Here is a 25522-nt window from a genome sequence, read left to right on the forward strand (position 1 = left end):
CCATCATGTACAAGAGGCCACAAGAGCAAACCAGACAAAAGTCAAGATCAGTTCTCAGCTGTATCCTGCTGAATGCACAAGCTATGCCACAGCAGAACAGGATTTTAGTGTATATTTTCCTAGTTCTTTCTAGGCCAAATGCAAATGATTAAAGGAAAGAAAATCCTTCAACTCTCTAGAAATGGGGCTTAGACAAATGAACAAAAGGGGAGTAACAAAATTACTACAGCAACTGTTAACACTCACTAATACCTCTTAGAAGAATGCTGGTGAAAATACATCCCAAGACAATAGACAGGAGCTACTGGGCTAATCACAACCAAATGAAAATCCAGCCACTGTCTAGTAATGCCAGGATAAATCAGGAGACATTTACCTTGAGGATCCACCTCCTTTGCAATCTTCAGGGCATCAGAATTGGCCAGATCAGAGTTGGCTGGGGATACTGCTAAGATGAGGCAGTTCTCTTTGGTGACAAACTGCATGAGCATGTCTCGGATCTGGAACTCGATGTCAGGGGGCTGATCCCCTACAGGGACTTTTGTCATACCCGGCAGATCCACCAAGGTCAGGTTCAGGACTAGACACAGGACACAGGAGTTAGCACAAGAGGTTGTTAAGGTAGGAATGTTCTGGTCTTTAAGTACCACCTGTAGTTAAAGTGACTCCAGTAAGGATAAGAGATGTGCAGACAAAAGCACACAAAGCTTTCTACTTCTTTCTTGCTATGGGTCAGTAAGAACCAGTTGCAGGTTGTTTCTGCTGTGATTGTCAATGATCTCATCACCCTCCCCTTTAAATCACTTGTTTTCACACTGATCAGGAAAATTGTGCCCTCAAAGTCCTTCCACATATGCTACACTGAACAGGAAGGGATGACAGCACTTTGTTTTCAATTCACAATGGGGTGCAGAGCCTTCTAGAAGAGCTGGTCCCTCTGCATTAGGACTCACCATGGGGAGAGTAGACTCGGAGATTGATGGGCACAGGGGAAATCCCTTTGTTGGAGCCAGTAACACGATCTGTTTCAGCCTCAATCTCCAAACGGACCTCCTCAAAATCAGTGAATTTCTTTCCTTTGCAGTGTAGGAACTCGCCATATTCTATGTAAACAGAAGCAGAGTCAGAAATAGTCACCAAAACCAGAGAAACACTCAGAAGTGTGATGAAAGCATCACGTCCCAAAGCACAACATAACAAAACACAATTGTAAGGATGAAGTCTGGCAAGAGCCTTTCCCACAGAGTTTGCAGGTTGGAACAGTAGTTACTGCAGTCACATTTATGTGGTCTACACCTGAGATAATTCAATTGAGCCCAACATCTTCACCCCCTTAATTCACTATATTTTCAGCAGGGTGCTCTGGCTTTTAGGTCTTACTCATGAGAGTCACAGTTGCATAGGCAAAGGAAAATTATGATGTGTGTGCATGGAGTCTTGAATAATAAATTAAAAGAAAAAAAATTAAGAAGCATTTTGCTTCTCAATACTTAATGCATTAGATGTTAAACAGGCAAAAAGGCTGCAGGTCATTTTTACTCAGGAAAATCCTTATTTATTTTCTCCGGTGATCAAATAAGAACTTCCTGACTAGGACAGCAATCCAGCTGGACACACAGGGGAAGGGAGCTCACATACCTGTGCTGGCATTGACCAGCTGAAGGACCAGTGGGCGTCTGGTTACGATGCCAGATCCACGTGGCAGAAAGTCCCTGCAATGAAACAGGAAGTTTTGGATGAGTGTGTGATTGTTTCCTTCCCCTTTTACAGCTTTTCTGCTTCTATTAAGTGTAAATGGACTCTAAGGGGGAGTCCCAGCTATGAGCACAAAAAAGTTTAAGTTACTAAAAACAAAGTGCCTCTCCTTGAGAAGGGCAAGAGCTTGTTCTGAAGTAGTTTATACTCACAGCACAGTCCCTCTAATCATGTCTGTGGCAGTCCAGCTCCTTCAGCTGAAGTTCCAAGTTAGCTAACAAGCCCATTTAATACAGCTGTCTGTACTTTGGAAAAAAATACACTTTCATCTTTCAGAAAGAAAAGAGAAGTTGACACAGAGCCAAAGAACTAGCATGCCTCCTTTTGGCAAAAACAATTACACAAATTCACTCACACCCTGCACTTGAGGCTTGAGAAGACACCACATTGTCCCAGTGTGCAAACACCACGTGATACAACTGAGAAAATAACCAGCAGCCAAAGGCATGTCTCCACATAGGGTCTCTCCTGGCTATAACTATCAAGATATCAGTATTGCCAAGGCAAAAGCTGCAATTTCTTTCTATATTTAAAAGAATCCTGAATTTTTGTGTACTTCCAAGTAATTTCAAGGGAAAGCAGCCTTGTACTAACACTCTCCAAATGCTGACTTAGCAGCCAGAGCCCACCAGTTGTCCTTTGCTTTTCCTTTTTTTCCAATTCAAAGCTAGGCGTGCTCACTGCATCTGCTGATGACCTTGCTAGTTTGTGGTCTGGTTTTCTACTACTTGGCTGTTCATGTGGCTCTTCAAGAGCCACTGAGCAGTTCTGAAAATATAATCAATTGCTTCCTCGCCTACTGGGAGAAGCATCACTTCAAAATATGTTTCCTACAGCATGAACATAGCATTCTCTGTTAAAAGAAGCCCTGCCTACACTGGCAGGGTTCTGGCAGACAATCCTCCTTCCCCTCAGAACTGTGGCAAGGAATAATTTTGCTGATTCAGGAGTAACTATTGACTCTGCTGAATGAGAAATCCAGGGCTCTCCACTTTGAGGTATTCCTCTTACTCCTGCATGAACTTAAGACTGACAAAGTCCGTGAAGATGAGAAGTGAGTTTCTGTGTCAGACAAGGCCTTGAGCAGCCCTGTCTCAGCTCCTGGTCTGGCCAATCATTTCCTGTGTAACCCTATGCAAGTTATTCTGCTTCTCTCTATTTCCATTTTCTCAGCTATAAAAGTAATTCCCCATCTGTGGGAATGTCAGAGTAACTTGGTAATATCAAAAACTGAAGACTAGGTTCAAGTGAAATGAGTGTAAGGAGGCCCTGTATATCCTCTAACACCTCAAATAAAAATATCACCAGTTAATTACTAAGCCAGGAGTAATGGAACTTCAGTTAAAATTAGACTGAAACTCATTCTCATTATTTTAGACTTTCCAGAAGTATAAAGAGTTAACTGGGGATTACCTTTCATTTGATTTTCAAATAACACAGCTCTAGTTTTTCCATTCCAGTGGGATTAACCCTGGAATCTCTGAGACACTGCATCATTCTAACAGTTTTCTGCTGTCTCAGCTCCATTCCTATGATGTCTGTGGTTAATATGTGGAAAAGTCCTATCCCTGTATCAGTTGTTAGCATAGCAAATCCATTTGAGCTCCACTAAATTATTTTGAACTTACACCTAAGAAAAAGGAATCACATTACTACAGATTCCCTTTCCAGCACACCAAGACAGTCCTCTAGTCATTGGTTTCCAACTTGCAGTATCAAATCTTGCTTTACTGTAGAAAAAGGACCACTTGCCTTTATAAGCATGAAATCAATAGGAAGCAAGATCCTATTGATCTGCACTACGTTTTCCTGGATCTTTCTGCTTTGGTTAAAATCCCAATTTCTCTGCTGTCCTTATCACAGCTACTAAGAAAAAAAAAATCTCAAGACAAAAAGAGATAGAAAGCCTATGGCATTGAGTTCCAGCATTATTTTAAAAGATCCAATTTATTTATTAACTCAAGTAGCACCCAGGCTATTCCAAGGAAAAAAACCCAAGTCCTCTAGAGGACAAGACAACAAATCAATATGGAAGATTTTGTCACCTAAACCAAGAATCTTTAGTGCTGCTCTAGTTCTGAGTGAAAATACATGCAAATTTGATCCCTAATATCAGAAAATGAATGTGTGTTCTTACCCACAAAGTACTGGGAGGTATATGCAGTTCAACTTTCAATCTTCTCTACACTCCTATCAGGAGTCACAGCCAAAAAGCATTATTACAAAAACCCTACAACTGATGTAGTATCATCCCATTGTCTCCATGTTATTTCCTATTCTTCATTTACTTTCTCTCTACAGTCTGTTGGAAAACCCCTTCCTCCTCCAGCTCCAGCTAAGCCTTTCAAATGATAGAAACCAAAAAGTAGAGATTAGTAAATTCCGTGGGGAGCTGGCTGAGTGCCGAGGAGCAGGAGGAGTGGAGAGCCCTGCCTGCCCTCTTGCAGGGTGCACAAACTGCTGCTGCAAATAAATACAACCACAGAGCACGTGTGGCACAGACAACATGCCCAGTGCAGGCTGAGCTCACTTCAGAGCCTGAAGGAAGAGCTACACACACAGAGCTATTGCTCCAAAAGAGCCCAAAGTGATGGCACCAAGCTGGAATCAGGAAGGCAACACACCAGGTTAAAACCACCAGGTTACCAGGTGACCTAGGCAGGCAACCAGAGCAGAGGGGTTAAAATGGCTCATTCCAGCAGGGGAGATGTAAAAGAGTAAGGCTGAGGGAGGAAAAAGAAAGATGGAATAAGTCTTCAGAGATAAAATGTTAGAAAGGCTTGGAGTGCTGAGACAAGGCAGCCTGCAGCATGACAGCAGAGCCTCATTACATACACCACTGTACACAACTGCCTGAATTATGTTACTCAGGTCGAGGGCACCAACCCCCTTGTTTTCCTCTTTCACTCTTTATCTTAAAAACTGGGAAATCCTTTTTCTGTTTCTTTGTTTGTAACACACAGAAGGGCACGACAACATTTGATTTCCTGTGCTTTAAAGCAGGAATACAACACTGTGCCACTCCTCCAGGCTAGGCTTCATCTAGAAAATACACAAAGCAGCAGCTAAAACAGACAGAGCTGTATTCAGGGAATATAAATACTTAATTTGCTTGTAGCTTTCTTAGCTATTGACTCGAAATTCTGAATCAAGATACTGAGGTATCAGTTCTAGCAATGCAATTCCAAGCATTTTATCAAGGTTGAAAACTAGGCTCAGATAATTACATTTCCCAAAACATCACTTATTGAAAGACTTATTTCTATGTATTTCACACTCATTTTTTAATTAACAACGAATATTGAGGTAGGTAAATTCTTGGCCAGAGACAGATCTCCTCCTCTAAACCAAAGCAACACAAAGAACCAAGGATGCAAATTTTAACAGGTCTCAGGCTGAAAGAGTTCAGGCAAGGAAATGACCTGAAAAGGCATTTATTGTTGTATTTTGCATTGCTCAGTTCAGAAGTGCTTACACATGTTCTTGACTAGCTACCTCAGGGCAAGCACAATCACAGCATCCCCTCCAGTCTTATGACTATTTTCATATGCAGAGCTGCATGAGAGTGCAGATTTGGGCTGAAAGCTGCATTTGTAATGCAGTAAAAAAATATTAAAGGGAAGGCAGCTACTGTAGAGCAACACCAAAATAAAATCCAAAGACCTTGAAAACACATTAAAGCAATCTTGATGTCATGCAACAATCCATTTATAATCAGAGCACTGGGAATTGGGCTTTCCTTAATTGTTTTGTCGTTTGTTTGTTTGAGGCTTTTAACTAAAGCCAGACACTATCTACGAAAAGCATTCATGCATTAGGTAACTTAGAATCCTACAGAACAGAAAGGTTATTAGTGGCTATTAGTGACCAAAAAAACCACCTCTGCTCTATAAACAAGTTTCAGAATTCATTTAATGACTTGCACAATACAAGGGATTAGAAGTTAAAAGTAGCATCAATCAAAGATACTTTGCCCAAACTATTCATAAAACAAAGGAAATTGACAAACTGCTTGTATAAATCAACATATATTGTATGGAAAGGGAAGCAAAGATAGATGCAATCAAAAAAAGTAGGACACATACCCATATGGAAAGCTTGGGATTACCTGAAGAGGCACACACTGAAACTTTCAGACACGTTGCTTGTGTTTATTCACTGTTGCTACACTGAAGAAAATGTGACTGTCCATTGAAAGATACTCAGATGAGTTAGTTTGCTGCAGTAGGGGCACATTTGTGTCCACACACACACACACACAGTTTGCTCAGACCAAAGAATACTTGTTTACTCCTTTGGTCAAACACTTGGATCTGATGTTGTCCTGTGAAATGAGACACTGAGATCTCTGGAGGAGAAGCAATTCTTTGAGCATCTCAGTGACTGTTAGAGGCATGTTGTGCCTGCTCCACCAGCTTTGCTGGAATAAATGCTCTCAAATCCTGATAAGTACAAGACAAGTGATTGCATGAGCCAGTCTGTCCCTTCATGCTTTGCCAGAAGTGTCAGCTCACTGCTTTAGGTTTGTGCTCCAAGGCTTAGAGATTCCTGTAACATTTACAGCGCTGTTTCATTCCAGCAATCTGGTGTTTGCAAATCTCTTTTTGACCCTGTAGCCATGATATCAGAAGTGATAACCACAACTTCCTAACGGAACAGCAAGAATGGCATCCCCACACATCAGCTCAGGCTGCAACTGCTTCTCCATAGAGTCTCTTCCACTGCAAATATGAGCATCATTTATTCCCTCCTTCCAGCAAATTCAAGTTTTGCACCTTCTCCATCCACTGGTAATCTGTATTTCTGAAAGGACTTTGAGTCAAAGCTTTTTCATGCATGATTATTGTCTTCACTGAAGTTGCAGCAGAACTCTTCAGCAGTCAGAACCAGAACAGAGTCCCAGGTACCATCTCTTGGTCCACATGAACTCAGACCTTGCTTTCCCTGACTCCAGAGAAGCTGGAATGCTTGGAAAGCTGTTTGGAGAGGGCTCTGAAATACAAATCTAGGCCTAGTCTAGACAAACCAACAGCATAGCTGCAGTCAATTGTTTGCCAGACCTTTGAGATTTTTGAATTAGAATGCACCAGAGAAGGTAAAGCCTCAATTGAAGAGCCAAAACAGCAGTTTATGAAGACATAAAAGTAGTTGCAAAGAACAGAAGGGAACACCAGCATCTGATCATTTAATTTCTATTTGATTTCTTATTAAACATCTATAGAAAAACAGGGTATTAAGGGATGTCATTAATCCCCAGTTTGGATTATATTCGCTTCAGAAAATTAAAATTCACACAGCCTCCATAATTTCACATGGCTGTTTGTATTTTAATTTGAGTATTTGTAACTTCCTGTGTTCTGATGGTGCCTGGGGACAGCAATTCAATCAGAAATGCACTGCACAAAGCACTATGCCAATATACCACAAGAAATACAGTTCTGTCCCTATGGATTTTACTGTCTGGTTACACAGTTCAGACCTGCTCCTGCCTAAGCTTCAAACCATTTTCATCTGTCAAGGCTTATAATTGATCATTCATCATTCTCACACATCCAGATCAAGAGTTCCTGCTTAGCTCATGACGGCACAGTGCTTAACAAGAATCCCAAGCCAATCCAGAGGTATTGGTACCTTTGACACATGATTCTTCTGATCACTGTGCCCATCAGCAACAGTGACATTTTCACACAAGCTGCATTCTATGGACAGCTTGCACATTTCTCTGAACAGCACTTCATCTCACAGCACCTGTATTTTCAAACGTGTTCTTACTTCAGCACATCAAAATGAATCCTTAACACACAGGCTGACACCTATGGGGCACTTTAACCACACACTGACAATATTTACTATTAATCATATTGACTCCTAAAGAAAGCACCTCAAACAGCAGGAGCTTTGTACTTTTTGGTCACTGACTCCTGGTGCTCCTTCACAGTAGACATCATGTAGTTCTACTACAAGGAAGAAAGATGCAGAACTGCCCTTGGAGCACCTTCCTGGTCTGATCCTTCAAGCAACATGCAAGTACATTTGTAAGCAATTCCATAATTCAGGTGTGAGGCAAGAACAAGGACAAGTTTGTTCTTTCCTCTGCCACCCAGCAGGTTTCCAAGAGGGCTGCATTGCAGATTCAGAATTTCCACTTGGTGCCTCTGTGAGCTCTTCTCTTGACTAAGCCAAAGCACTTCTCAACTAAAAAAAAAAAAAATGCCAGACAGGGCCAAGAGGAACAGCAAGCATCAAAAACAGGTGCATTATGAACAAAAACATCCATCAACCTGCTATTCTGTTCTCCTCTGCCCTAAGCTTTCATATTCCTTTCATACTGCTTCACATCAACTTGGACACCAGTCATACAGACTCATAATCATAATCTAAATCTTGTTCCTAGTTAAGCCATGGTTTTTTCCATTAAGGTTAGCACTTTTAGATAACTTTAAGCCAGAGGATGTGCATTATTTATCAGCCAATCCCCACAGCACAAGTATGCCTAGTCCTGACCCACAGTGAACAAGAGCAATTCCATAAGCACTTAGCATAATGTAACTTCTTAGGATGCAATTGGTACTGGTCACACAATGGATACATATAGAAATAAAGATCTATTGTAAGTACACCATTTTCCAGTATACTGGCAATATTATTGTGCACAATGATTCATTATTCAAGAAAACAATTGTGAAAAATAAAGACAGGCAATAGTTCATGAGTGTCATCATAATATACATGTTAGGAGAAACAAAAAAAAATAAAGAGAAGGCTTCCCACTGCCTTGTACCTTGAGTTCCTATTTACAATAGTGCAGAGGGAGATTAACACTATTGTGCTGGCTTGGAACACTTACAATTGCTTTGTTAAATAATTTTGACCCTCAAACAGGCCAGCTTCTCCAACACCTGGCCACTTCTCCCAAGTACAGTTCCCCAAGTTAGTAAGCAAAAGGACCAAAAAGCCTCTCAAGTGTGGAAGTTTGCTGTGTTTAAGGTGAGTTCCCAGGGACTGTCCTAGAAAATTCGCAGGTGCTGCCTAAGCAGGGCAAAACACAAATGCCAGTATAAGCTGGACACATTTGTAACATAACACTGGATAATTTGCAAACACCAGTCAGAGAGGGTAGAGAATGAAGTAGAAAATAACTTCTGGAGTTGGCATCTTCTCCCAGTCTGCCTGGAGTTGTTCTGTTCCCTTGTGCAGAACTGCACCCAATACCAGCACAGGGCCAGCAAGAGGTTCTGCCCGAGGTTTTGTGCAGACTGAGGCACTGAGGTTTCCGAACATCAAAGGACAGCAGCTAGGCTAATTCAGTGTACTAAGTGTAGCAATAGTAGTATTACATGCTCACAACACATCCTGCTCCAGAACTGACATGATTCTCACCACAAGAATCACCCTTGCTGTGGTTCCTGCAGCTCTTTCACCAATGACCAGGATATGCCATGTTCTGGAGCTCTCCTGTATCTTTTTCCCACACTGTGCTCTCACTTCGTTCAAAATAAGAAAAATACAGTGTATTTATGGAGTTAACATATAAACTCAACAAAGCCACATCATAAACTTACATCTATTGCAAAACACAACATTTCAAAAACCACAATGACCCCACACCACAGTCTCTGCTGAAAAGACAAGAAACCTTTCAGGAGACTGCCCCCTCCAAGAGAATCCACCTCCATAGAAAGCTGCATGTCTGGCCATTTGAAAGCCTACACAGTGAGTTTGGCAAATCAAATCCAGTTCCTCGTGGACAGGCATAATGGTGAGGTTTGTTTCACTGACATTTGGGGTAAATGATGTGCCACAGAGGGACAGCTTGAATTTCAAGCTTCCATCTTAGCTATTTTATCATCAGCTTGTCTCCTCACCCTGAAACACAACACAATTACTGGGCACTGATTTTACATATACAGAGATGACAGTGTCCAGTACTTTGTCTGGGTAATTTTTGGGAGTGCCCAGATCTTTCTTACAGAACAGGAGAAAGATTTTTGTTACTGGAGGCATTGTCATATTCATGTGCTCTCATGCCTCTGGGAGCACCTACAAGCCTTGAACATCAGAAGTGTTAATCAAAAACGTGTTTTGCCCACTCAGAATGTGTTTGTTGAGCCAAGTGTGGGCTGAGGGGGCTCAGACAATGAGAGAGGAACACCCTGGGGCAATGTTCTCTCACATAACTGATACTTGAGCTGCAGTGGCTGTGTTCAGTCTCCTGCCTGCAGCACCTTCCTTAACACTGCTAAAGCCAGAAGGAAAGCACACAGCAATTTTTACATGAATGCTCACTTGGAAACAGCTCTCTCCCCCACCCCTCCCCAAGTGCACTAAATTCTGCTTTTCTGGCTTATCTCTCACTGCACAGACTGGTTCCCAGGAGCCATCCATAGCAGTTGGGGCCTCTTTAATCCACTCTTTCCACATCCACCTCTCCTTTCTCTGCATCTCAGCCCCTCTCCTGTACATGCCTCTATGCAGGTTGCTGGAAGCAGTAGGATAAGATAAGTTTTGCTACTGTTTATTTTAATTTGAATCCTTTGGGCTGATTTTTCTGTTTCACACTCCACTAGCTTCAGGATACATCAAAATCTGGAAGACAGCTGTGTGCATCATGCCAAGTCATGGCTGTGCTGGAGCTGCTGTGCACCACTTCACATCAAATGCACAACCACAGAGCCCTCCTGGCTGCCCTGCTTCCACAGGGCAAGGGACTTCCAAGGAAGTCACAGGCAATCTTACTCTTCTAGTCAATGGCCTGAGGGCCTGCCAGGGTGCAGACTAAACTGGCATAGCCATGAGTCTGCCCCAGGCATTTCTGCTGCTGTATGTCTACAGGAATTCCAAAGAAGCCAGCACACCCCAGCTGTATGCTTGGTAAACCTTACAGCAGGGTCTGGCCTGACTTTCAAGGTCTATATATATATTTTAGATGACCTGAAAGTAAAGCAGAGATATTGCTGCATTCTTCTGATGCACCCCTGCAAATCCATAACCAGGATTATCCCATCCAATTGACTTACTGGCTATATTACAAAGCATAAAGAAAGAATTTCTGCTGGAAGCTGCCCTTCATCCCTAACTCAGTTTACATAACATGGAATATAGGAAGTCCCTATATACAGTAAGAGGAAACAGAAGCTGAGCAAAGAGAATTTCTCCCCATTACAGAGAGTTACACAGCTCCTGTCCTACATTTGTAGGAAACAAGGAGTACCTTGGGAAAAGGTTCAAACACACACAGGCATTGCCCTTTCTGTCAGTTTTCCATGGTCTGCCTTCTTTCTATCTAGAAATACAAGCTCTCCCTCTCAGTCAGTGCTAGAGCCTGGATAGGTAAGTGCCTTTAGGAGCAGAGTGTCTGAAATACAGAGATGTTGGTTAACTCCTTCAGAAGGACCAGCACTGGGATCTTGCACAAGGGCACCAGGCCAGTTTGAAGAGACTCAGTTCTACAGATCACTAAGAATATATGGGGTTTAGTAAAAACTCTTCTTCTTGAACCTGTTTGAGGTTCACATTCATGCTTTGATTCCTTCTGTGGTTTCATGAGGTTACCTTTCATTTTAAAAAAAAAGGTCTCAAAATCATCACCCCTAGTCACAGCACTTCAAGTGCTGGGACTTTCTGAGATCAGTACAACAAATTGCACTTACAATAACTTCATCACCAGGCATCACTTGAAGCTTGTCTAAAAGATCTCAGCTTCCCCCAGACCTTGCAGATACCACAAAGTAGTTTTCAGCTCTTGTGAAGTACAAGCAGAGCTCATTCCCTCAGCCATCCCAGCTGAGGAGCCTGGGTGCAGCTGCCTGCACTGCAATGCAGCTCTCCTTTGGGGCTATGAGTAACCAAGGTTAAACTCTTTGTTTTTACGTGCCATGGAGGGCAGTGACCCTGGGAATCCCACAATGGGGGCAGATTGGAGCCACGTGCTTCCCTCCCTAATTGTGATCACTGGCTGATAGATAATCCTTTCATGGGCTGCTGCTCTACAATTGCTGTGCAGCAACCAATCCAATCTGAGAGCCAGAACCAGGCCCAGGGGTATAATTCCCCTCCTACTTCCCTAAAACATGGTGAAATCTACTGTTTCCATAGAAACAAATCAGTTTGATGTCCACACAGCTCCTGCATCCCTCACTGGTGGGCATCAGCCCCAAGCTGCTGAGGTTTTAAGCAAGTGTCTACAATCACAGGTCAAGAGTTTGGAGGAGAAACAAGAGGCACTCCCAGCATACAAACCTGACCATCTCATCCAAAATGTCATTTGCTTCAGTTCATCTCTGCTGTGAGAGAATTAATCAGGAATATTCTTCTCCTCCTCCATTTTGAGGGTTATCTGCCAGCTCCCTCCCTGCTATCTTCCTGCAGATGGGTTAGTCCAGAGTACGTGAGGACGTAGAACACAGATGGGAAATCAAAACAGAATACTCCAGCACCTCACGTGCACTTGTGAGCCAATTTACTCTGTGTTTCCGCAGGCAAAAAACTGTAAAGGCATTTTCTTGTTTGGAGCTCTGCATTTTACTGTGGAGAATTTAGAGAGTGGCACAGCCTACAGTGCACTGCCTGATCTCAAAAAGTCACTGCCCGTTATAGCAAATGCCGCATTGACTCCAGGCTGCAGAGCTGGGGAAGCACAGGCTGGAGACAGCACAAAACTGCAGCACTGCTGCTGTGCAGCTTCTTCTAGGATTTTCTGAGTAATAGAAAATGAAATCCTGGATTTTGTTTGCTGCCTTGGGATATTCACGGTAAAAAATAATACAGGACTTATTCTGCATGACAATATCAGGAACTCAAGAGAATAAGCAGCCTGGTGTATCCTGAATGGATGTGGCAGTAAGGATTACACATTTGTGGAAAATGCAGTTTTGATTTCAAGAATTGCAATCCCAGGAGAAAGGAAACAAGGCTGGTCTTACTCATGTGAGGAAAAAAAAAAAAGTAACACCAGAAACATTGCACTGCATGATGCATTCTCCACCCCAAAAACTGTAAACCAGACCTTTATGTCTGTCTTGCTTAATTTTCACCATCACAGCACAAAAGCAAGTTTTCCTTTTGCTACTTCAAAAGCATATATACCCTGGCAAGAAACTCTGCAATTGCAGAATCTCCCTGTAATTTCCAGACAGTCCCCAAGAAGACAATACCAGACAGCAGCAACACCACAGGGCATCAAATTAGTTCAGTCCCTATAACAATAGTGAAGAAACAGGTTTTTTTAAGGCCAGAAAGGTAAACCCATGAGCCAGCATCTTTGCCTCTTTTTCAAGCCGCACTGATCTGTCATAACACTGCAGCAACACTGCTCTGCTTTGGCACAAACAAAGCTCCCAACCCCTGGCTCTGCTGTAACAGGAGGCTGCAGCCTTGAAAAACGTGACCTGTTCAGCACCTGCAACTTGAGCTGTGAGAAAACAAAAGGACAAGCTGTACACTAAAACTCTGGGACAGGAATGGCTGATGGGAAAGCACAGCCACAATAACACCCGGGATTAATGGATGCTAAGACTGACGAGCAGCAGGCTGACCTGGCTATTTCCCACCACCAGTGTCTTAATCTCTGGAGCCAGACTGCAGCTGAGTCCAGACTGCCCAGCAGCAGAGGCAGTCTAAAGGCTGCCAGCAGTAGAGGCTCTCCTGTGCTCAGAGACACCATCATACTGTGCAGCAGTGACTAATATTCACACTACTCATCATGTGGAGGCTCTGGATAAAAAAGGGGGTTATCCCCCTTTTTGTCCTTCTCTCCTTCAGAGAAGGAAACCAGGCACAATGGCAAATTCAAAGATATCAAATACTTGTGCTAAGTATTATCTTAGATTTCTTGTCAAAACTCCACCTCTGGAGTCCTGATATTTGCTGCAAGACCCAAGAGAAGAACAAACGTAGCTGGAGGCACATTTCATCACTGCAGCATGACACTTCCTCCACTCCCAGACAGCACTGTGTGCTAGCAAAGGAGACAGGCTGCCCAGAGCCTGAATTCCTTAAAGGGTACAGACAACTGAAAGAGTTCATTGGGAAAGGCAAAGTCACTTTGATGAGCCCACAGACACAAACCAAACAGAAGCTGCACGAAGAAGGATGGTACCTCAACAAGCCAAGATGTGTTGCATATTGATGTTGAGTTTATAAAGCTGAATGCATGAACCCCAAAGCTTATCTCAGGTCAGTGTTAAGAGGCAGAGAGTGTTGTGGATGGGGAGGCAGCCTGCTTCCTTTCCAACAGGCCAGGCAGGAAGGACAGAATTCCATGGGGTAACAGAGTTATGCTGCACTCAGACATCCTGACCAAACTGCCCACAGTGCACAGCTGTCCTGCAGAGGGAATTTAAGATGTCAATTTACATCTCTGCTCAGCCTGGAGAAGTATGCAGGAACAGTGCCAGGCTCCTTGCTATGCACTGCACCTCTGCAGCTCCAGATATAATTAGGATCAACCCAAGCTGGGAACATGGTGCAGAGGCTCTGCCACTTAAAGCCCTTGAAGAAGACCCAGCAGACTGATTGCAAACACCTCTAGTGCAGAGCAAAGTCAGAAGCATTAAACTCTACTTAAAAAACCACACAAACATCTCCATTTCCCACTGTACCAGAACAAAAATTGGATCAATAGTCCCAGAAGAGATGAGCTTCAGACCTCCTGTCTGGTTCCAATGTCCAGTGGAACAGCACTTCTCATGTGCACAAAAGGCACATTTGCTCTAGTCAAATTTGGGCAGTGACCATGGGAGGTGACAAAAAGGCTGCACTTAAATTCAACAACAACAACAAAAAAGGAAGATCAAAGCAGGTGTTGCCTTATCAGTGGGCATTCTGATAGCAAAACTGTGGTGTAGTGACTTGGACAGACCACAGTCTTACAGCCTTCCATTCCTTTCCTTATCTTCCACAAGTAAAGGGTTTAACTAAATATCTCTCTCTTGTATCTCCACTCCACCAATACAGTGATTTCTAAGACATCTGCTTTTGCCCCTCCAGGTGTCCAATGTGAGTTCAACTTTGTCCAAGCAGAAGTTGGCAAAGTATCAAGTGCCAATGCAGTAACTCACTTATTCTTTTGCAGTAAACATTCCTTAAATATCATTCCTTCAATAGTCTATACAAATTCATTCAGGAAATGGATCTCTTTCTCCAAAATTAGTTTGGGATGCTTGGTAGTTTGCAGGCCTGAGATAACAAACACATCTTGCACGAACAGGCATAAGCAGAGTAATTCTTAGGAACAGGAACAAATCAAAGTAGCACAGCCCAGAGGGAAGAAGTTTATTGCTGGGATCTCTGCTGAGAGCTGCATGATGTAGAAGAGGTGACCTGAGTTTCAGTGCTGGAGCTGCAGCATCAGCTCTGCAGTGTGACACATGTCATGCACCAATCCCTAAAGGTTATTCTGCATTTTGGAATGTACCAGCCTCCTCCTCCTCCTCACCCGTGGCTTTAACCCCACTGCGACAGATCTCCTCTCAAGGCCACCACCACGCTCAGGCAATTCCCAGCTATTCATAGAGGAGCTTCTATTAAAAGTAAAAGCACAATCAGCTTAAGAAATAGCCAGAGATTACACAAGAGATCACAGCAGCCAGAAAGAGAGAAAACCTAACATGTATTAGAATCCAGGGGTCCCATTATGACCCAGAGCAGTGTAAGCTCAGAGTAAATCATAAACAAGTCAGTGAGGCTAAATAACAGCATAAAACCTGTGAGGGTTAGAGCTTTGCTGTTTATTGGTTTAATTCTGAACTAACAGACATATTCCCCTGCTGACAGGGAATTGTTCCTGTGCTGGAAGGCAGGTGGCAAATGGACAGTCATTATAAGCCTAATTTTTAGAGGTTTGTAACTATGTGGATGAGGAAGAGCTCTCAGGGCTGAAACAGTCTGGTAATTTGTCAGAGCACTGAGCCAGATCCTAGGTAACTTACTCTGTCTCTACACATGTAAGAGTGGCAGGAAGACAAAGAGGAGGAACTGAACAAAGACTTCAAGATTTTTGCCTTTAGGTACCTCTTTCCTTGTTCTAAAAAATTCAGCACTGCCTCCCTCATCACTGGATCTCCATTCTCAATTTTATAATAAAGGGAAACACTGTAGTTTCTCCTAGTGCTCTCCAGGGTAAGTTAGCTGTGCTGTGAAAACATTTGCAGATGTTGAGAACCGACTGCTCAGCATCTCTGTAGACTTCTGCCTATTGATATGAGAAAGGGTCTGAATGCAGCTGTAAAACTACTCTGAAATACAGCTGCAATTTATGATCAGCTTTTATCCAGCATTACAGCAACACTGCCTGGCTTTGCAGCCAAAATCCACTGCAGTTTCAGTTTAACACTGGCTGTGTCCTCTCTTAGGCATCACATATACTACACTGGCCCCTCTTGCAGCAAGAGTGTTTCCCAGCCCCAAAATGACAGTCTGAGCAGTCAGACAGGAGCCCAGCACTTACCATGTCTGTTATGGTTGTATTAACTCTTCACCCTTCCACACGGCTGCAACAACGCAGCCTAAAGCCATAAGAAACAGGAAAGGGAGAGTTAAAGGAGACTGTTGAGGCAATACATTATTAAAATAGTATTTTCAGCCCCAGAGACTCCAGTTCAATTCCCATTTCCGTCACAAGTGAGGTACTGGGTTTATTCCAAACCTCATTTATTGTTCATTGCCACTGCAACACGAGTATTTCAGCAGAGCTTATAGTTTTGAGACTAAGCCCTGATTTTTAGGAAGGGAAGAGATGACAATGCAGGTCTTAGAAGCTTTGAGAGTCTTTATACTTGTCTCCAGAAGCATTTAGGGAAACAGCATCTTTTAGAGAAAAAAAATACCCTCGAACCTCCATGTTAGAAATTGCTGTTTTCAATACAAAAGCTACACTGCTCTTCTGTTCGCTCAATTGCTGTGGCCAGGGCTCTAAGAAAAGCCACACAAGTCACAAGACTTGCAGAAAAATGGCAGAAGCTGGCAAGTTTGCTTCCAGTCAGCAAGACACAGCTTGAGGAGCTTGCATAACGTCTGCTTCCAAGAAGCTCCCAAAAGCATGTTATGCTGAATTGCAAGAAGCTACAAACCAGGGACCATCTCACTTCCATTTGGTCATGGCAGGGTCTGCCAAAACTTTCCATGTCAGATGCTCTGGAGAAAACAGAGACACTGTTAGATTTCAGACTCAGGGCTCATTATTCCTGTACTGTGTCTTGAAGGAAAGCAAAGCACAGTTATCTACTACAGTCAGCAGCAGGCTCGGAGCTGTGACAAACCTGAAGGTCACAAAGGAAGCAAATGCCAGCAACTTAATTGTCCTGTCTGCCCATTGACATAAGACAGCTTAAGAAAACTGTGGAGCCACTTTTTATTCAACTGTTATTAAAATATTTACTAATGGACTTTGAAAACAAAGCTGGACCTAACTACAAAGTATCAATGAGTCACCTGGAATATTTGTTTAAATATTTAACTTTAAATTGCCCATCAGTGTTTTGATGCAGTCTTGCCTGCTTGTCAGTAAACACCGAAATGTTCTCAGCCCTCTCTTTGTAGCTAACCCAGTATCTATAGTAGTTAGTTCTCCAGTTTGCATTACTAAACTCCATCAAGTCACCCCAAAATAGGCATGATGTGTGCTTTAGATGGATCACAGATAAATGTAAATTAAGAGAAATAACTTTTTTGCAGTTTTTTCCAGAATCAGTACCTGCTTGCAGGCTGACCACCTCCAAACCTGACCAGAACATGCAAGTGCTGAAAGTCCATAGGTACAAAACCCTGGGCTCACTCCTCTGTAGAGCTGGGCTACCCATCCCTGCCCTGAAACACCATGCTCAAAAATTCAAGTGCTACCAGGCCATGTAGGACAGTCTCTCATCTCCAGTGCTTTCTAAGAACACCCTCACTCCTCAAATCCTGCACCTGATCTATGCCAGCAGCCAAAGGTGGCTGCACCAGACCCAACCTCTGCAGAGCAGACCTAAGTAACCTGCAAAATACTTGCTGCAAATGAAGAATTAAAGTTCTTGGCACAACACTTCTAGAGAGAAGGCAAGCCTCTGCAAGGGCTCAGACAGACACTGCAGTGCCATCTTTACAGAGTTTTTTTTCATTTATTGTTAAGACAAACAGTGTATCACTTTATGCTTAAAGTTGTCCAGTGTTCAAGTGTCCATTAGTGATATACACCTACATGTCATGGGAGACACCAACAGCCTCAAAGGATGGAGAAAAAGGTATAAAAATTAATCACTAAGAATTTAGCTTCAGAGCAAAGAACAGAATTCTACCTCAAGGCTGAACATGCCCATTTGCCTGTAATAAGAGACAATATTCCTTAACCATGAGATTCCACTCTCTATCAGAAGGTGCAAAACCAGCCCAGAGGCCAGGAAGAGGAAACTTCAAGTGGAAGGAGAAATTGTCCCACTAGTAAGCTATTTTTCCCACCATGCATGACTAGACTTCTGGGTTTGGGGTTTAGTTTTTTTTGGACCAGATTTAATTTAGTCTCTCCTCCCAACTAGCAGTACTCTGACTCATATGGTTACAGATCTGTGAGTCCAAGAAGGAGGAAAGTATTACACCCAAAGTTTTTGGGGTGGTTTTTTTAGTGGCATATCAAGGAAGTGGGTTTACCCTGCACATTATCAGTAAATCTCCTTTCACAGACACCGCCTCAAAACCAATTTTACATTGGGCACATAGGCTGAACACCATATGCTTCTAGATGACTGCCTGCCACCCCTTCACTAGCTCTTCTGGTTTTGGTACTCATGGACTGCCTGAAACAAAAAGCTAAGTACTGGCTCACATGGGTGGAGCACACATGGTTTGTTCTTGTCCAATAAATTCACTGCTCAAGGCATCATAATAAGTTTCACCCCAGCAGCTACAACACAGCAAGAACTGTTTTCTTAATTAACTTATGCTAAGTTGTAAGTTGCTTCCATTTCTCCTCAATAAGATCCATCCTAAAAAAATCTTATTCAGAATTTTTATTCATGCTTGTACAGACAGACTCAAACCTGGAGTACAAAGTAGGGACATTCAGGAATTCACCAGATCAGGAAGGGGATGAACTTCCTGCCTTAGAATAACATTTTCAGAAGCTGCCTCAGATAGGAGGTGTTGCAGACAGACTCCCACTCCTTCTGTTTAAGTCTAGCAGGGTTCTGCCTGCTCTGAGCATCTGGAAAAGTCAGGGTCAAGGACTTGGCTTGGTATTCCCAGATAGGTATTGAATGGCTTCTGAAAACAATCAGTACCCTTTAAAAACAGTAGGTCATCTTTGCTTTGCCTGGTTTTATTAAGGATTTTTCACTGTGTGATAAGCACACCAAGTTTTAAAAAACAGGAGCAGCTGACAGTTTAGGCTTTGGGAACTTCTGACTCCTTTTCCCACTGGTTTTGTTCCCTCTTTACAACTTTGTATCACTGCATCTGTTCATTGAGGAAACACGCAAAAATTCCACATGTATTTATCACAAAGTACAGTAAGAATTAATAAAAAAACCTCAAGATGTTCTAAGGCTCTCAACTTGAGGATTATCATGCTAACAAGGAAGAGCCCACAAGGAAATGCAGCGTCCCTGATCTGTCAGCTGTCAGGTGATGAATTCCAGCAATGACAAGGCAACCTGGCATTTTCACACACCAGTAGGTCCAAACACCAACTTGCACCACACTGAGCACCACCTTCCCCACTGGATTGCAGCTGGTTTCCCTTCCCTAGGTCAATTCTGATATGATCTGAGACATGCCATAAAGATCCCTTCTTCTAGAGAATATAAGGCTAGTGGGCAGTTATCAGAAGCACAAGATCATCACTAAAGAGCTAATCTGAAAGATACAGCTAGAAAGATCTGCAGAGAACATGTAACTGCTGCAGGAAGTAGAAAAAATAGTAGACTTGTACTTAGTTGAGCCAACCCCAATAGGATTAAAACAAGTTGACAACAAACACAGGCAGCCACTGCTGCTGCATCTATGAACACTGAGATTCATGGGGTTTTCTCTCACAGCCATCCATGTGATGTTATGTTTTAACTTAATTATGTATCTCCTTCTAGCAGTCCTCCTCCCACAAGTGTTTGCTCAGAGCCCTACAGATTTCTCTAAGTTAAATTATTTTATCTTGGGGTCTGCTGTAACACCTTACCCATTTCCCCCAGTGCTCCATATTTTCTTCCTTCCCCAATTAATCCAAGATGAAAATAGGCATTTTCTTCACTGGAGACCAAAGACTGGCTGCCATTTGAAGGAGTTACCTGACCATAGTTTATTTCTCTAAGCAGCAGAATCCTACTCCTGGCTCTTGCACCATCACTGCAACCCTGAATAAGTCAGTTCCCAAGCAGTGCTTGTGTTTTTAAGCTGCAAATAGACAACAGGATTTGACTGGCTCACAGATGTATTTATCATACAACAATTAAAGGTTCATGATTTGCAATTAATCATCTCTCTGCCAGCACACATCTCAAATCACAAACCTCAAAAATTTAGAAGAATCACTCTTAAGAACCTCTTTTGTGGTCAAAGCACATGACTGTATCTTCTTGTTTAAGTTTAAATCTGCTCCTGAAGTACTGCAGTGATGCTCAGCATTGCCCAGTACAACAGACATCCCCAATCTATACATAATGTAGCTATTTTACAAGATTGGAAATCTCAGTCCTCAACACTCAAGCTCATAAACCTCATACTGCAGCAGAAGCCTGAGCAACTTAAAAGTACAAAGATCATCAACAAAACAGTTTTCCTGCAGGAATAGGCCAAGTATCTGGATATCTTTATGCATCCCTTTAGGATCCTTCACTTCTGCATAGTTGCTAAACACTGCTGTTGATCTCTGAAGGTATTTTGCTGGGGAAGCTTTCCATAACAAAGCAAAGTATTCGTTATCAAGGAAAGCATTCCCTCATCATATCTTGGGGGTGTAATTATCTCTAAATGATTGTGGAAGGTATTAAGTTCTTCCTCAGAGTTATACCTGAAGCCAAACTAAACCCTGTGGCTTCAGGATCTAGCTTTGCATCACCAGTATGGGACATAGAAAGGCAAAGAGACACTTGCTGCCAGGCCCATGCTTGATTTTGTCACAGCAATTACTGCAGCTATGCCTAATGAGTATTTAGCCTTTTGACTGCCACAGGCATTGCAGTGCTGCATTTTCACTGCTCTTTTACTCATGTGGAAATTTCATTGTGCTAGGAGAGGCAAGGTTAGCCTAACATGGTTGAGTTTAGGCCCACACCTGTCTCCTGATTCCTTCCAGGCAACACAAAAATATCAGGGAATTCAGCATATACCATCAGAATTTGGTGACAGACTGCTAAGTACCCCTGGTTTGGGTGCACAGCTTCCAAGAGAAGATGCTTATGGGGTACCAGATCCCAGCTCGGGTCTGGGGTCAAGTAAACATTGATTCACTTTGCACAAGTTTGGCACTGCTTAAGTCCCTTGATCATAAACAAGATGGTTTCATCTCCATTCAAGTCCTTCCACCCACTGTTCCCAGCCCTTAGTCACTGCCTCTTCAGCAGCCCCCTGAAACCATCTGTTCTGGAGAAGTCAGAGGTGCCTTGTTTTCCCCATGAAGAGCAATGCAGCTGTCCCAGCAGGGCTGGGCAGCACCCCTGCCTTGGATCAGAGGCACAGCCATGCCAGGAACCAGCTGAACACAGCCCAGGGCTTCCAGTTCTCCTGTTTGTAAAGCACAGGTAACAGTAATACTCCCAGAAACCCAAAGATTTGCGTAACACTGCTCTGAGATCATAAGATTTAAAGAAAGCATATTTGTTATTTTCACATGGTAAAGTAAGAGTGGCATGAACAGGGATGATTATACAAACAGCCTTGTGGGCTGTCTCGTACAACCTCCTCAGTCATTTGGGCTCTTAAGTCAAATTAGCACATACCACATGCTTTGTTCTTTTAATCAGACCAATTTTGCTGGTACAGTTGCCTGCTCCAAGACCAATTTATTTAGAAAAGGAGGCTGCAGGGAAGTAACAACACCTTAAGAACGGACTAAATGATCACTGAGGTCCCTTCCAACCTGAGTTATCCTTCAACCTTATAACCACACCAACAGGAAATGCCTGGAGCTCACCCAATTAACCTTCCTCGCAGTTCTGGCGCCCAGACAAACCAGTCTGTGGACAGATGTGTCACCTGTCTGGCTTCTACACGGCTTCTTGTTTCTTCAGCAATTTTATCACCACCAGCCGGTATCCGAGCCACCACACTGAGACTCCAGCAGCAAAAGCACACATAGCAGCCACACTGACATCTGGTATTATAAATACAAGCTCTGCACTGTTGGATAATCTGTTAACAGCAGAGTAAGTGTCACTGAAAACGCAATTAGCAGCAACTACTAAGCCAGCGAATTCAGGAGGAGAAAAATATTAGTTTGGTAAGATATGTAACTAAACACTGATTGCAGGCAGGATCACTCCTCCCTCCCTGCTTGTAGATTGCCACTGAGTGTGGGACTCTGTGCTACTGCGAGGTGCCTGCAGCAGCCCTGGACTGAAGCCCTGCACAGCCACAACACAGGTCTGGCAGGGGGCAAGTGTCCTGGTAGGGAAACGTGATTTGATGATAAATTGAAAGGAGCCCCACAGGTCCTGAGCAGTGAAACCAGCCCTGCTGGGGCCCCCAGCCCCTGTGCTGAAGTGTCTGCATCATGCCCATCAGCCAGTACCAACCACATCAGCATTTGTTCTTGCACAGATTTCCATCCATTCAGAGAGAAACTCAGCAGCACTCACATTCCCTGTGCAGTGAGCAGCTGCTGAGCAATAGCTGCACCACCATCCTGGTATCAAGCAGGAGCAGTGACATATGTCATGTCCACACTACAGCAATAATTGTATTTGTACACAGTAGGTCTACACACAATTTCTTCTTACGACTGTTCAGACAAGAAAACAGCCCTTGTCACAATCACACTGAAGAACCATGCTCATTCTGGATACTATTTCCATAGCTCCTTATCATGGTTTCCAATACCCACACAGAAAGAAAAGAGACTATACATTACAGCAGGGCCCCAACACAATTTTAACAGGATTGGGATTTGCAGCATATACACATACATTCTGTGGTAAGAGGTCTCAAGTTACCAGTCTAAACCAGCCAGCACTCAGGGGTATCAAATGGAGAAAGACCTCTTCACACTGACATTTTCCATTTCCCCTCCAATTATTTCCTCTAAATGCTTTTCTACAGACAGCTCTCAGCTCCTGCTCAGGGGACCCTTAATTATTTCATTTTCTAAAAGCCACAGCACTAGAACTTGCTGCTAGAGAGACAGCTGATGGGACACGGTGAGGTCATAAGTTCTCTTGTGACAGGAGTCATCAGAAACAGACAGAAGATAATTGAATTCATATATTTTCCACCAAGCAGATAAAACCCCTGGTTCTAAATTGGTGCCAGTGAAGATGCACCAAGGATTAGTAAATCCTCTTGTGTGGTTGGTCTAAAGGAGAGGAGCAGTTTACCCCAATACACCGACTGTCCTTCCTCCAACAAATCCCCCTCTGGCCCAGCAGCCCTACATTATCTACGACACCACTGCAGCACTGCCTGCACAGATCCTCTAAAAAGGATTTACGAGGTTTGACTGCCAGTACTTAGAAAGCATGAAAACAGCAGAGCCAACAGGTGAACCCATTTTGCTCAAAGATTGAAGAAGATCCATTTTCCCCTTCTTCAAAAGCCACAGCCCAGCAAGTTTTTCACCTGGGTGGCAGGAATTTTTATTTTTTTTTTTCTGTGACTATAAACAAACAAGTGGATCCTGGACTATGACCTGAGGCTTAGTAGAATGTATTTTTGCAATGTCCTGCCTTTGGCATAATCCCAGCATCTCTAGGGGGTACACTGCATGGACCTTTGGAAGTTAGCTAGAAGAGATACCAAACTCTTTAAATTTTATATTCTTATTTTTTCAAAACTCTTTGATCTATGGCAGAGAAGAAGAATTTTTACTTTGACCATGCTTTCTTTGATACAACCCCTGAGCCTTCCTCCTAGTATACCCAGCACTCACTCCTCAAAGATACCCTTGCACAGGTCCAGAATTTGAGGCTACTTGCAGCTAAACAAACAGTTAATCCACGCCACAGACCCTTCTGACAGTGGAAAAGCTCTATAAGCCATCCAACAGCAAACAGCTTAAAAGAAAAAGTGGGGGTAGGGAAATGTAGGGAAATGAGATCCAGTAGATGTTGTCACAAATGCAGTTTGCTGAAAGAGAAAAACCCACGCAAGCATCTGACCAGGTATCAGCAGTCACTGCTATTAAGGCAAGTCACCAGGAACCTGCGTGCTCCTTATAGCATAAAAAAACACCTTCATAACTAAAACCTGTATATAACTTAATACAATTAATTAGCAAGGAAAAAGGCGAGGAACAGCCCCCCCCCACGCCCCAGGTGTTGTGTGTCTGCACTGGAGCAGATACCCAAGCAGCGCGGTCTGCAATTTACTCAAGTTGCAGATGATGAATGCGAAGGTCACATGAAGGGAAGGCATCAGTATATTGCCTGTCACAAAATGGTAGCACCCGGGGATTTGAGCATATAGGAGAGCTATAACCCCGTCCTTCCTATAGCCTCCCCGCAGCTCCTGACATGGCATCCGCTATGGAGGACAGCGAGCCTGGGCTGGGGGAGGGGGACGGAGCAGATTAAACTTAAACACCCTCCGCATCACCCCCCCGCAGCGACAACATCCATCTCTGAGCCCCGCACCGAGCGGGGCATGGATGGGGCCGGCCCCCACAGCCCCTTCAGCCCCCTCCGTTATGTAACAGCCAGGACAAGGGGGGGCTTCCACCGGCCGCCAAGGTGCGGCAGTGGCGGGGACCCCGCTGCGGAACGTCCCCAGGCGGGGAGCCCTCCCTCCTTCCCCGTACCCCTGCACCGCAGCGCCCGGGCGTCCTGCAGCGCTGCCCGCGCACACACACGCGCCGAGCGGAGCAGAGGAGCTGCGAGCGGAGCGCTGTCCCCGCTCCGCGCTGTGCCCGCACCGCGTTCAGAGTGCCCGCACCGCGCTGTGCCCGCGCTGCCCCTGCGCCCGTTCCCGCACCGCGCTGCCCGTGCGGAGCCTCTGCCGGCGCTGCTCCCGCACCGCGCCGCCCGCGGACCCCGCGGCGCTGCCCCCGCACCGCGCTGACCATGCGGCAGCTCTGCCCGCGCCCGCGGGGACACCCCCTGCTCACCTCCCGACGAAATTCTCCAACACGGAGCTCTTGCCGGCGCTCTGCCCCCCCACCACGGCGATCTGCGGCAGGTCGAGGTTGGCGTTCTGCCCGATGGCGGCGAAGGCGTCCTGCAGCCGGTTGACCAGCGGGATGAGATCCTCCATCCCGCGGTTCCCCATGGTTGCGGCGCGGCTCCTCGCACGGGCGAGCTCGCACTAACACTTCCCGCAGCCCTCCCCGGCTCTGGGGCCGGTGGGCAGCGGCTCCAGCCCGCGCCCCTCGCCCCACTCGACGCCGCCCGAGCTCCGCTCGCCTCAGCCCGCCCGCCGCGCCTGTGGAGAGCCCCGTGCTGCCGCCAGGGGGCGTTAGAGGTACCTGCGCCGCGCTGCATCCTGGGAGATGTAGTCCGGCGGCTGCGAGGGGCCGAGGGGGCCGGGATCGGCACGGCATGGCACGGCACGGGTGTCTGTGCCCAGAGACCTGGGAACGGGGCTCGCTCCCAAAACCAGAGAAGTTCAGGTTGTCCCGGGGCTGCGTCTGTGTGTGGCAGGTTGGCACACCTGT

The 25522-nt window shown here is 44.5% G+C and overlaps 1 protein-coding gene across 21 annotated transcripts in view; it reads right to left on the bottom strand.

The window, feature by feature from the left end:
- Positions 1–25269, bottom strand: part of DNM1 (dynamin 1) — a 65218-nt gene extending 39949 nt beyond the window's left edge. For 15 of the 21 annotated variants that reach the window (XR_008508740.1, XR_008508739.1, XR_008508743.1 and 12 more), the window contains exons 1-4: positions 24977–25268; positions 1639–1712; positions 954–1103; positions 377–580 (exon numbers count right to left, since the gene is read on the bottom strand). Coding sequence is in view for 15 of the 21 variants with exons in the window: in XM_054516968.1 (XP_054372943.1) it covers positions 377–580; positions 954–1103; positions 1639–1712; positions 24977–25137 (589 nt within the window). In the remaining 6 variants the exon portion in view is untranslated. Of the gene's footprint in view, positions 1–376; positions 581–953; positions 1104–1638; positions 1713–24976 lie in introns of all 21 variants that reach the window. The other 6 variants (XR_008508741.1, XR_008508744.1, XM_036394098.2 and 3 more) reach the window with 1 other exon arrangement.
- Positions 25270–25522: the final 253 nt, after the last annotated feature.

This window comes from Molothrus ater, chromosome 20 (genome assembly GCF_012460135.2).
Source record: "Molothrus ater isolate BHLD 08-10-18 breed brown headed cowbird chromosome 20, BPBGC_Mater_1.1, whole genome shotgun sequence".
Classification (NCBI taxonomy): domain Eukaryota; kingdom Metazoa; phylum Chordata; class Aves; order Passeriformes; family Icteridae; genus Molothrus; species Molothrus ater.